The sequence below is a fragment of the Lithobates pipiens genome, unplaced genomic scaffold, assembly GCF_037356315.1.
Source record: "Lithobates pipiens isolate NorthernLeopardFrog02 unplaced genomic scaffold, aLitPip1_a1.2 Scaffold_13, whole genome shotgun sequence".
Lineage (NCBI taxonomy): Eukaryota > Metazoa > Chordata > Amphibia > Anura > Ranidae > Lithobates > Lithobates pipiens.
The window spans coordinates 133,646,793-133,660,392 of NW_027507718.1; the positions used below are offsets into that span (position 1 = coordinate 133,646,793).

At 40.1% G+C, this 13,600-nt stretch overlaps 1 protein-coding gene across 6 annotated transcripts in view; it reads right to left on the reverse strand.

Annotated features, from left to right (window-relative positions):
- The window catches only part of MIER2 (MIER family member 2), a 101,531-nt gene that overhangs the window by 11,229 nt on the left and 76,702 nt on the right, over positions 1-13,600 (reverse strand). For 5 of the 6 annotated variants that reach the window (XR_013272199.1, XM_077475608.1, XM_077475606.1 and 2 more), the window contains 2 exons: positions 11,570-11,694; positions 9,308-9,384 (listed from right to left, as the gene is read on the reverse strand). Coding sequence is in view for 5 of the 6 variants with exons in the window: in XM_077475608.1 (XP_077331734.1) it covers positions 9,308-9,384; positions 11,570-11,694 (202 nt within the window). In the remaining variant the exon portion in view is untranslated. The remainder of the gene's footprint in view (positions 1-9,307; positions 9,385-11,569; positions 11,695-13,600) is intronic. The other variant, XM_077475610.1, reaches the window with a different exon arrangement.

A 13,600-nucleotide genomic window follows, 5' to 3' on the forward strand; every position in this document is an offset into this window, starting at 1 on the left:
AAGTATTCGGCCCCTTTGAACTTTTCAACCTTTTGCCACATTTCAGGCTTCAAACAAAGATATAAAATTTTTATTTTTGTGAAGAATCACCAACAAGTGGCATACAATTGTGAAGTGCGAAATCTATTGTATTTTTGAAACTTTTTTAACTAATAAAAAAAATGAAAAGTGGGGCGTGCAAAATTATTCGGCCCCCTTGCGTTAATACTTTGTAGAGCCACCTTTTGCTGCGATTACAGCTGCAAGTCGCTTGGGGTATGTCTCTATCAGTTTTGCACATCGAGAGACTGAAATTCTTGCCCATTCTTCCTTGCAAAACAGCTCGAGCTCAGTGAGGTTGGATGGAGAGCGTTTGTGAACAGCAGTTTTCAGCTCTTTCCACAGATTCTCGATTGGATTCAGGTATGGACTTTGACTTGGCCATTCTAACACCTGGATATGTTTATTTGTGAACCATTCCTTTGTAGATTTTACTGTATGTTTGGGATCATTGTCTTGTTGGAAGATAAATCTCCGTCCCAGTTTCAGGTCTTTTGCAGACTCCAACAGGTTTTCATCCAGAATGGTCCTGTATTTGGCTGCATCCAGCTTCCCCTCAATTTTAACCATCTTCCCTGTCCCTGCTGAAGAAAAGCAGGCCCAAACCATGATGCTGCCACCACCATGTTTGACAGTGGGGATGGTGTGTTGAGGGTGATGAGCTGTGTTGCTTTTACGCCAAACATATCATTTTGCATTGTGTGCAAAAAGTTCGATTTTGGTTTCATCTGACCAGAGCACCTTCTTCCACATGTTTGGTGTGTCTCCCAGGTGGCTTGTGGCAAACTTTAGACGAGAATTTTTATGGATATCTTTGAGAAATGGCTTTCTTCTTGCCACTCTTCCATAAAGGTCAGATTTGTGCAGTGTACGACTGATTGTTGTCCTATGTACAGACTCTCCCACCTCAGCTGTAGTTCTCTGCAGTTCATCCAGAGTGATCATGGGCCTCTTGGCTGCATCACTGATCAGTCTTCTCCTTGTCTGAGCTGAAAGTTTAGAGGGACGGCCAGGTCTTGGTAGATTTGCAGTGGTCTGATACTCCTTCCATTTCAAAATGATCGCTTGCACAGTGCTCCTTGGGATGTTTAAAGCTTGGGAAATCTTTTTGTATCCAAATCCGGCTTTAAACTTCTCCACAACAGTATTACGGACCTGCCTGGTGTGCTCCTTGGTCTTCATGATGCTCTCTGCGCTTTCAACAGAACCCTGAGACTATCACAGAGCAGGTGCATTTATACAGAGACTTTATTACACACAGGTGGATTCTATTTATCACCATCAGTCATTTAGGACAACATTGGATCATTCAGAGATCCTCGCTGAACTTCTGGAGTGAGTTTGCTGCACTGAAAGTAAAGGGGCCGAATAATTTTGCACGCACCACTTTTCAGTTTTTTATTTGCTAAAAAAGTTTAAAATATTCAATAGATTTCATTCCACTTCACAATTGTGTCCCACTTGTTGGCGATTCTTCACAAAAAATTAAAATTTTATATCTTTATGTTTGAAGCCTGAAATGTGGCAAAAGTTTGAAAAGTTCAAGGGGGCCGAATACTTTCGCAAGGCACTGTATCTGTAGTTTGAATGAAGGAACATCTTCAATTGGTAAAGTGACCGACCGCTGCCTGTATATCTACATCGGCAGAATGGCACAGCTGGGCAAAGTAACGTACCTGTACATTTCTTTGAATTTCCCACTGTGTGCCTGCCACAAGATCCGTGACCGCAGATATCAGCGATCGTGTCACGGAGCTGAAGAATGGGGAGATGCCGATGTAAACACAGCATCTCCCCGTTCTGCCTAGTGACAGGACACTGATCGTCTGTTCCCTGTCATCGGAAGCAGCGATCAGTGTCATGTCACTGCTAGCGCATCCCCCAGATAGTTAGAAACACACCCCCAGGACACACTTAACCCCCCCTCGCCCCCTAGTGGTTAACCCCTTCACTGCCAGTGACATTTTTACAGCAATCAATGCAATTTTATAGCATTGATCGCTGTATTAATGCCAATGGCCCCAAAAATGTTTAAAAATTGTCCAATGTGTCCACCATAATGTCGCAGTCACGATAAATATCGCTGATCGCTATTACCAGTAAAAAAAAAAAAAAATGAATAAAAACGGCATAAATCTATCCCCTATTTTCTAGATGCTATAACTTTTGCGCAAACCAAACACTTATTGCAATTTTTTTTTAACCAAAAATATGTCGAAGAATACGTATCCACCTAAACTGCGCAAAAAAATTTTTTTTTATGTATTTTTTGGGGATATTTATTATATAATGTTTTTTTTTCAAAATTTATGCTTTTTGTTTATAGTGCAAAAAATAAAAAACGCAGAGGTGATCAAATACCACCAAAAGAAAGCTCTTTGTGGGGAAAAAAGGAAATCAATTTTGTTTGGGTACAACATCACATTACCGCGCAATTGTCAGTTAAAGCGACAGTGCAAATCGCAAAAAGTGCTCTGGTCAGGAAGGGGGTAAATCCTTCCGGGGCTGAAGTGGTTAAGACTACAATGGCAAGGTCAACTTCTGAAACAGACCATTACTTAGCAAACTCTTTTTCCACTGGATAGAGTTTAGAACTAATTTTATGAGGGGGGAAAATCTTTTCTGGAGTGACCCAATCGTCACAGATTGTCAATTCTATTTGTTCACGAACAAGGAACCCCAAAGGGATATGGCGAGATGGAGAAGAATCAAGTGCGACAATGCAGAGGCCTTTGCCCACAGCAGAATACAGGGATATACAATGTAATACTGACATATAATCACACACATAGATTGGACTTGATGGACTTGTGTCTTTTTTCGGCCTCATCTACTATGTAACTATGTAATAAACCTCAGGTGAACATTCGCCTTGCCAAAGGCCTGCAGAACATTCAGTCTTAGAGTGACGATGCTTCCCTTGCATCTGAGGAGGACCAGATATGAACACCGGTCTCTGTATCCAAAGCCAAGCCTATTTCCCAGCTCCCCTGTCTTTACCTGAGATGGATCCTGATATGCCTGGCCTAGAAGAGGAAAATACAAGAAAAATAAATGAGGAGGACCCAGAGGCAGTGTTGGAGGAGGCTGCGGAAGATTTCTCAACACTAGACTCCTATACACGTGAAGTTGTAGCATCATGCAGAATGCTTGCTAATGTGGAAACACTCAATGTTTGGTCGTTCAATGTGTGCACATAAATGCAAACCAATGCATAAACTGCCACTAAAAATGCACAAAGTAACCAGTGAATTGATCTAAAGACTCAAAAATGTGATGAAGTGACAAAAAATGAATAAATTAGTATGTGTATAACATCAATGAAAACGCAAACCAATGGCACAAAGTCAGTAATAATTCATAATGAAAAAATTACTATATAAAAAAATGAGTCCAAATGTGAAATGATGACTCAATGGAGCTAAAGATAGTTCAAACTTATTAATGATAAAAGTCAGTGCAGAGGGTTAATAATTCATCCCCAGTGACATCAAACAAAAAAAAACACAGGAAAAACATGAAGAAATGGGAATACCTCCACCACAGCAAACACTGCCACTTACAGCAGCGCTACGATCCCTTATTATAGGGGACCACAGAGCACATATGGCTGATACCCCAGCCCGGGATCTCTATGCAGACATTGGACTCCTTAACCTCGGGTCACTATGGTCGCTTATTACAGGGGACCACAGAGCGCAGATAGTCGTCAGCTCAGCCGAGGATTGGTATGCAGACACTAACTTGCTTCACTTCTACAGTACTGGTCCTCACACAGCTCGAACACGATTATGAATCTCCATAGAATGAAGAAAGGGCTCATAAAGTGTAAAACTTTTTACAATTACATGTTTAAGGAAAGACAAATGAACACTTACATTCACGTCCATTAAAAATCGCGTCTAAAAAGATTAAGCCGGCTGGCTCACAATAACTGCCCGTAGCTTCCGGGACATCAGTGCGTCGCCGCAACGCCAGTCCCAGAAGCTGCGGGCAGTTATTGTGAGCCAGCTGGCTTAATCTTTTTAGACGCGATTTTTAATGCACGTGAATGTAAGTGTTCATTTGTCTTTCCTTAACCACTTAAGGACCGCCTCACGCCGATGTACGTCGGCAGAATGGCATGGCTAGGCACAATCATGTACCTGTACGTTGCTCTTTAAGTGCCCAGCTGTGGGTCGGGAGCACGCCGCCGCGCTCCCGACCCGGTCCTGAGCACCGTGGCCGCGGGACCAGCGGCCGCTGGTGTCCCGCGATCGGGTCACAGAGCTGAAGAACGAGGAGAAGTCTGTGTTACTCAAACCTCTCCCCGTGCTTCCTACTGTGGCTGTCACCGATCGTCTGTTCCCTGATATAGGGAAAGACGATCAGTGACGTCACATGCCAGGCCACGCCCCCTACAATAAAAAAAAAAACACATAACGTCATACATAACCCCTCCTCGCCCCCTAGTGGTTAACTCCTTCACTGCCAGTGTCATTTACACAGGATCAGTGCATTTAAATGACAAAGGTCCCAAAATTGTGTCAAAAATGTCAGATGTGTCCACCATAATGTCGCAGTCACAATAAAAATCGCTGATCACCGCCATTACTAGTAAAAAAAATATATTAATAAAAATGCTATAAAACGATTCCTATTTTGTAAACGCTATAACTTTTGCACAAACCAATCAATATCGCTAATTGCAATTTTTTTTACCAAAAATATGTAGAAGAATACGTATCGGGCTAAATTGAGGAAAAAAAATTTTTTTATATATATTTTTGGGGGATATTTATTATAGCAAACAGTCAAAAATATTGCATTTTTTTCAAAATTGTCGCACTATTTTTGTTTATAGTGCAAAATAAAAAAATTTAAAAAAACGCAGAGGTGATCAAATACCACCAAAAGAAAGCTCTATTTGTGGGGAAAAAATGACGCCAATTTTGTTTGGGAGCCACGTCAGTTAAAGCAACGCAGTGCCAAATCGCAAAAAGGGCCTGGTTCTTTGGCTGCAAATTGGTCTGAGGCTTAAGTGGTTAAACGTAATAAATTGTAAAAGGTTTTACACTATATGAGCCCTTTCTTCATTCTATGGAGATTTATAATCGTGTTCGAGCTGTGTGAGCAGTTTATGCATTGGTTTGCATTTATGTACACACATATACATTTTATTGTGGGTAATTTATATTTTAATTTTCATTCCACAGGTCAATTTATTTAGCGCAACTTTTTTTTAATCTTTTTTACCTATTTGTTTGATGTTGTATAACATAAGTTGCAGCTTGTTCTCTATTTTTCCATTTTGCTATTAGCGCAGTTTTTTTCTTACCCATTTGTAAATTGAAATCATATCCCTTCTCAAGTGTCTCTTCTCCAGAGAAAATAAGTTCAGTGCTCTCAACCTTTCCTCATAACTAATATCCTCCAGGCCCTTTATTAGCTTTGTTGCCCTTTTTTGTACTCGCTCTATTTCCAGTACATCCTTCCTGAGGACTGGTGCCCAGAACTGGACAGCATATTCCAGGTGCGGCCGGACCAGAGTCTTGTAGAGGGGGAGAATTATCATTTTATCTCTGGAGTTGATCACCTTTTTAATGCATGTCGATATTCGGTTTGCTTTGCTAGCAGTAGCTTGGCATTGCTGAGCCTATCATCTACTAGGACCCCCAGGTCCTTTTCCATCCTAGATTCCTAGTTTATTATTTAAAAAAAAAAAAATAATAATAATAATATCATTCCCTTTACAATGACTTTAAAGTGGTTGTATAGTCAATTTTTTTACTTTTACCTACAGGAAAGCCTATAATAAGGCTTACCTGTAGGTAAAAAAAATCTCCTAAACCAGTATGGTTTAGGAGATATTCCCCTCGCAATGTGCCGCTGACTGCAGCGGTGCATGCGCACAGTGAATTCTCGGCTGAAAGCCCAGCAGGCGCCGGACCCTGCCGGGATGAAATCTCCTGCGCGCATGCAAAGCCAAGTATTTCATAATGAGCTAGTATGCAGTGCATTATGCCTTTTCCTTTGCAGGTGGCAAAAAAAAAAAAAAACACACATCAGCGGGTATACAACCGCTTTAAAGAAACAAGCGGGTAATATTAAAATAAAAATGCTTGAAAAAAGAAATAGCAGAAATTTGATAGGTTAAATTGAAAGTAGTCAGTCAATCTAAAATGACCAAGTAAAGTTATCTGTCAAGATAAAAATACAGGCCGTCACCGTTTCCCTATATTTGAAATAGCTAGTTACCTAGCTACTTCTGGCCTAAATATTTCTGAGCTACAGAACAAAGACAGGCATGCAGAAAGTTATAGATTTTTTTTATCTTTATACTCAGTCAGTGACTAAGACATGTTGAAGCTGAAACATCAAAACAGCCAAGCAATTACATTTGCAGAAGCAAAGGCCAGTAATGCCAGCCCATGTATTGTTCTCATCACTGGTGCACTTATCAGGCTATGTACATTTGGTTGTGCTTTTTTTTTTGTGCGTTACACCAGTGTCATTGCTGGAGCTTTCGGGAACTGATAGACAAGTCTTTAATAAAACAGTTTAAATATGGAAGAAGGGTTTACTATTGGACAGACTCATTCTGTGGAATGGCTTATTGATTACTGGAATTTCTGGAAGCAGTGCAAAGTTCGAGACTATCTCGTGTTACAAGACCAAAAACTACATTTTTTCCTTTAACAATACTGACAAAATCAAACATAGTACATTTACTTTCATTTTACATATGTATAAAAAACAATCTGTTGTGAGAATATATGGAGGTTACAACTCTTCTTTCCAGCAAAGCTTGTCCATATTGCCCTGCCCTTCCTCCCCACTCCATACATTCATATTAACCCATCACTATGATGGACTGCCTCACTGTGCCAGAGGAAAGAAGGGGTGGGCAAGCTTTAACACTACCAGGAAGTGCTAAAGCTATGCTCACTGATTCCAGCAAGTAAGGGAGGGAGATGGGTGAGTAAAACCTTCTGTTTTACACCCATTTTTGTCTTAACCACCTCAGCTCCGGGAAAGATTTTACTACTTCATGATCAGGCCATTTTTTTGCTATTTAGCACTGCACCACTTTAACTGGTAATTGCAGGGTCATAGGCTGAACCCAAACAACATTTTTATTATTTTGTCACAGAAATGGTGATTTCTTTAGGTGTTATTTGATCAACACCGTTTTCTTTTTCTTTGCTATATAGACAAAAAAAGGAAATTTTGAAACAAAAACAGTATTTTTTACTTTCTGCTATAAAATATATCCAATAAAAAAATTTTTTGCCCAAAATCATCCTGTGGAGAAGTTATGGCCCTGCTTAGCTTAGTATCATCCACAAATACAGAGATTGAGCTGTTTATCCCATCCTCCAGGTCATTTATGAATAAATTATGTAGGACTGGTCCCAGGACAGAACCCTGGGGGACCCTACTTTCCACCCCGCACCATTTATCACTACCCTCTGAACCTGCCCCTGTAGCCAGTTTTTAATCCATGTACTCACCCTATGGTCCATGCAAACAGACCTTACTTTGTACAGTAAATTTACGGGGAATTGTATCAAATGCTTTTGCAAAATCCAGATACACCATGTCTACAGAACTTCCTTTATCTAGATGGCAACTCACCTCCTCATAGGTGGTTAATAGATTGGTTTGGCAAGAACGATTCTAAATGAATCCATGCTGATTACTGCTAATGATACCGTTGTCATTACTAAAATCTGGTATATAGTCCCTTATCCCCTCCAAGAGCTTGCAAACAATTGATGTTAGACTAACTGGTCTGTAATTCCCAGGGATGCATCTTGCCCCTTTTTTAAATATTGGTGTTACATTGGCTTTTCTCCAATCAGCTGGTATCATTCCTTGGGTGCAAGCCATCTGGTCCCGGTGACTTAGTAATGTAAATTTTTTCAAGTCTATTTCTAATTCTGTGCTTTCTTAGCCATGAGGGTGCTTCCTGTGACATGTCATGACGATAAACATTGCAGTTTTGGTTGTTGAAGCCCCCAGATTACCTTGTGAAGACTAAGGAGAAGAAGAAATTAAATATCTTCGCCATCTCTCCATCCTTCGTAACCAGATTCCCTTCATCATTCTTTATGGGACCAATATGATCTGACCCTTTTTTACTATTTATGTACTTAACCACTACAATACAGGGCACTTTCGCCCCCTTCCTTCCCAGCCCAATTTTCAGCTTTCATCGCTCTCGCACTTTCAATGACAATTGCGCGGTCATGCTACACTGTACCCAAATGAAATTTTTATCATTTTGTTCGCACAAATAGAGTTTTATTTTGGTGGTATTTATTCACGACTCAGTTTTTTATTTTTTGCGATATAAGCGCAAAAAAAGCGGAAATTTGGAAAAAAAAAAGAATATTTTCTTTTTTCTATTTTAAAAGAAATCCAATAAAATCTAATTTTGTCATAAATTTAAGCCAAAATGTATTCTGCTACATGTTTTTGGTAAAAAAAAATTCAGTTAAGTGTATAATAATTGGTTTGTGTGATCACAGACATATGTACGCAAATGATCATGTACATATGTGTGCAGGTGATCACGTACATATGTGTGCAGATAATCATTGGAACATGTGATTTTAGTGGGACATATGTGGGGGACATGTGTTTTTTTATTTGGGGACATGTCTTTTTATTATTTGGGAACATGTGTGTTTTGGGGACGTGTGTTTACACTGTAGGTTTATACTAGACTGGTGATCAGTTAGTAAAAAGCTGTAAAAACAGCTCATACTCGATCACCAGCCGGCTGCAGCGATCTGCTCTCCTCTCCTCAGTGACTACTTCCGTGTGAGGAGAGGAGAGCTAATTGCCTAGCAACCGGCTGTTTGTTTACATCACATGACGGCCGTGAGTGGACACGGCCGTCATGTGATCAGGAGGGCCAATCACAGAGCCCTCCTGCCGATCCGAGATGCGCCGTGTCCGGGTGACAGGAGCACATCGGGATCGCGCCGCTGCGCGGGCAAGTGCGTGATCCCCCTCCTTCTGAAGGACATTCCTGAACGTCCAGTCAGAAGGAGGCGGCTCCCACCCGACCGTATATGTACATTGGCCGGGTGGGAAGTGGTTAAAGAATTTCTTGGGATTTTTTTTTTTTACTCTCCTTCTCCGCTTATGTGTCTTTCATGTTCTATCTTAGCCACCTTGATCGCACCCTTATATCCTCAATGGTTAAAATCCATTTTGAGTCCATTTAAAGTGGTCTCCTTACTTACATTCAAATTCAGTGTATAAGAAACAGACCTACCTCCAACTCCTTTGTTTAATACAGATCCGCGCAGCGCATACTGACACTTTGAAATTGGCACATCACTTTCATACTCTCTGATGAATGAAAGAACACATTCCCCAATAGTTCAAACAATAGTGTCATTCATAAGGAAAACAAAATTACACAATATGGCTTTAGTCTAAACTTGTATATAAAGGCTTTTGGTATGTATATAGCAAAAATTACAAGCTCCACTTTTTTGACAATATGTGCAAGTGTGCAAAAGTGCAAAGTGTGCATTCCAGTTCTTTATGGCTATGAACAGGTTTGAGTTTTCCTGCAGTAACATTACGGGGTCCATTTAGGGAACAGCACTCCCTAGTCAAAAGGCAACATGGTTGCATTTAGTGTGATACTTTGTAATAAGGAACCCAATTGGCTTAAAGCAACCAAAAATGTAATATATTACAGCTTACCAATCCATAAATGTGGTGGCTGCATTTGTTTTTTTTTATTTTTAGGCTTTTTCCTTCTGTATTCACATTGTGATCTGGCCAGTAACACACCTCCAGTATTAGGGTGCCTACACACTGGATGAAGGAGCAACAGAGACACCTTTGGACAGCAGCATTGTCAGTCTGGGGGAAGTGTAATGCTAGATGCACTAGCAGATTTAGATACACTAACGGATTGAAACTGCAGTTACAGCAACAGTTGTTTTCTTTTGGGATAAAAGTTTTACATAAATGAATAAAAGCTGACCACTGTAAGCACCCGTGTGTGTTAAACAGTTCACCCCAAACCTCTAACTGCTACATCAGGACAGCTTGCTCTGCTGAAACACAACAGACTTACTAGCAGGATCACCAGGTGAAAATAAAAGAAAGCCAAAGGCTTCATGCACACGGCATATGATTTTCTCCCCTGAATGTTTTTTTACTCCTGGCAGGAACAAGCTGCTTAAAAAAATAATCCTAAAGCCACATATTATAAAAATAAAGGAAATATTTGCACTAAATCAATAAAAATATCAGAAAATTGAAAAAATAGCTGCTAGCACAGGTCAATAGACACAACCAAACAAATAATATAAAATGTGTAGCGCTATCAACCATATATGAACAAGATTCAAAAAGGAATGAGCATTAATAATAATAAGCCAAAAACAAAGTCCATAAATAATCAATTTAAAAAAAGTCAATGTGGAAAAAAGGGATTAGAGATGTCTAATGATCTAATGTCCCAATCAAATCCAGCAAGTAAAGAGTGGAAAATGGAAAATAGAGATATATAAAAAAGGATAAAGCCAGCTTCCCCAGGCCCTCCGTGTGAAACACCTTAAGTAAAAAGGATGGCAGCTTACTAGAAAATGTTGGCCTCCAAACTAATGGAAAAGCCACACAGTGCAGTAGCTCATTATGAATAACTTACCTGAGAACGAAGCCCCCGAAGCGGTCCTCCGTCTTCCTCTTCGCCGCTGCCATGGATCCCGGAGCGACTTCCGGGTCTCGCGGCTCCGGTGCTGTGATTCGCCGGAGCCGTGATGATGTCACTCCCGCGCATGCGCACGGGAGCCGACACTCGCGGCATATCGCCGCGATCTGCGGCCTGCCCAGTGCGCCGCTGTCTACAGGTAAACAGGGGTGGCTGTCTTCAGGTAAATATCTCCTAAACCGTATAGGTTTAGAAGATATTTCTTGGACCTACAGGTAAGCCTTAATCTAGGCTTAACTGTAGGTCAAAGTTGGTTGTAAGGGTTTACAACCACTTTAAAGCCACATATTGCACACGTTTAAGCACGTCAAGCATTTGAGGGTTTATGGATTCCATTTGGCAGAATATTCATTCATTCTAGCCACTGGTATGGACGATCAAATGCTAAATACGTCTAAAGTTTAAGCACATTTATGAAGATCAAGCATTGTTTCTGATCAAAAGCCTGTAAACACCTATGTGTGCATGGACACAGAGATGTTTACATGCTGAAAAAAACAAATAAAATAAAAAAAAAAAAAACACCAAATGCCTGTAAAAGTGATGTTTTAAGCCCTGTGTGCATGAGTACTTAAAATGAAAATTAATGCAGCATCACAGGTAGGGTTTGATAAGCTGCAATAAAATATTTGCTTTAGGGTTTAATACCAATTTAACCCGCTGCTATATGCAGTTTCGCTGGGCACTATGCAAATGTATTTATTTTTTACAAAAAGACTTCAAGGTCTTATTTTTGAACAAAACATTATGGACTATCAGCTTACTGGGGACATTCTACACCTGTCGAAAGATCCAAATACTTACAAGGATGCTGAATTTATTAGCTGCTTTCTCCTTCCCATTCGACTCTGGGTGAAATGATCATAACGCTCAGACTTTTTCCAACTGTAGTAAAACTGGACGCACTCCCCTACTGACCGTGTGCGCACCTTAGAGGGGGAAAAAAAAAAAAAAAAGACGACTTAACATCTTGACAGAAATGCTACTAAAGAAACAGTAACAATGTCTTGCAGCAGCAAACAAATGTAAAATACTGCAGCCTACCAATCCTATAATGTGATGTATGCATTAGTTGTTTTTTTGGCTTCTTCCCCTTTTATTTTCACCTGTTGATTTGGTCAGTAACACAAAATACTTTTCTTAGGGTGTCTTCACTCCTGATGGAAGAGCAACAAAAGGTATCTGTTTACTAAAGGCAAATAAAATAGACTGAACTCTGCAAAGTGTAGTTTAACTCTGCAAGAGCAGTTGCTCCAGAGCTTAGTAAATAAGTAATAAATAAGTAGAAGCTCTGCTAACTTCCATCATTCAATCATATCCAAGCAAAAATGCTGTTTTTATTTTTCTTGCACGTGATTGGGTAATCTTTAAGTGAAGCTTTACCTACTAAGCTCTGTAGCAACTTCACTTTGCAAAGTACACAGTCATACGCCTTTAGTAAATTAACCCCCAATATACTTATGGACAGCAACATGGTCAATCTGGGGAGAGGGTAGTGTTCCATGCATTAGCAGATTTGTATGGAGATGACCAACAAATTAAAGCCCATCTCCTCCAAACACTTTTCATGCAGTTACAGCAACAGCTTTTTCTTTTGGAATAAAGGTTTTACATAAATGAATAAAAGCTGACCTTGTTAGCACTCCTGTTAGTGTTAAATGTTTTTTCTCTGCCCGCTAATTGCCACTTGGTCTGTTAAAGCAATGTTTCTCAGCTCCAGTAATCAAGTACCCCCAACAGGTCACGTTTTCAGGATTTCCCTGAGATGAAACAGTTGTGATAAATACTAAAGGCCCGTACACAGGACACAAATATCAAATAGAAAAATTTGCACGACGAGCTGTCTGCTGATTTTCGGATTGTTAGTACGGTGCTTTCGACAGACGATTTTGCTTTTTCGGCAGACAAAAGCTGGATGTGCAGACCATAACATTTTTGTCGAATGTGAATGATTTTCGTACTAAAAAAAGTCGTAAGAGCAAGATTATACATGCTCAGAAACAAAAGAATACATAAAAAACTATTCAACACGTTACGTCACTCCTGATGTTGAATTCTGTCGTACAAAAATTTTCATATTGTGAGTAACCTGTTCACTTTTGACATGAGACTAGCATGCCACAAAAAACAGACATTCGGTTGTCCGAGAATCTAAACATTTGTACGAGGCTTTAGGCAGTAAAACTGATCAAATCACCTGTGCAAAATAATAGCAAGCCTGAAAACATGACCCGTTGGTGGTGCTTGAGGACTGTAGTTGAGAAACATTATGTTAAATGAAGTAGAAACAAAACAAAAAACAACTTACTGGCCAGATCAATGGCTGAAAATAAAGGAAAAAAAAAGAAAATATATGTCCACATCTAAGAATTGGTAAGCTGCAATTGAATACCTTTTTGATTTGGGGTTTAACATCCCTTTAAATTACACTTTCCGTTAGATACTTCTGTTATATGTGCATGCTTTATTTGAGTCACATCTAGTATTTGGTTTTGCAGACATTTTAAGATAGTTTTGCACAATGTATTAAAATCATGATTTCCCTTTTACTGAAAATAGAGTACTCATGCCCCAATGCCTACTTTTTTAAAAATAGGTCTCAATTAGTGTCCAAGCACCCTATAGAGCATTTTGGATGGGGTTTGTGGGTATTTTAACCACTTTGTGCCCACTCTATAGCCAAAAGACGGCTACAGAGTGGACGCTAACTGCCGGGAGGCCGTCCCTGGACGTCCTCCCGTTTTCTTCCCCAATGCGCGCCACCGCGGACGCTCATCGGGGAAGTTCTGTGTTGGCTATGTCCCTCGGACACAGCCAATCACAGATCGTGCTATG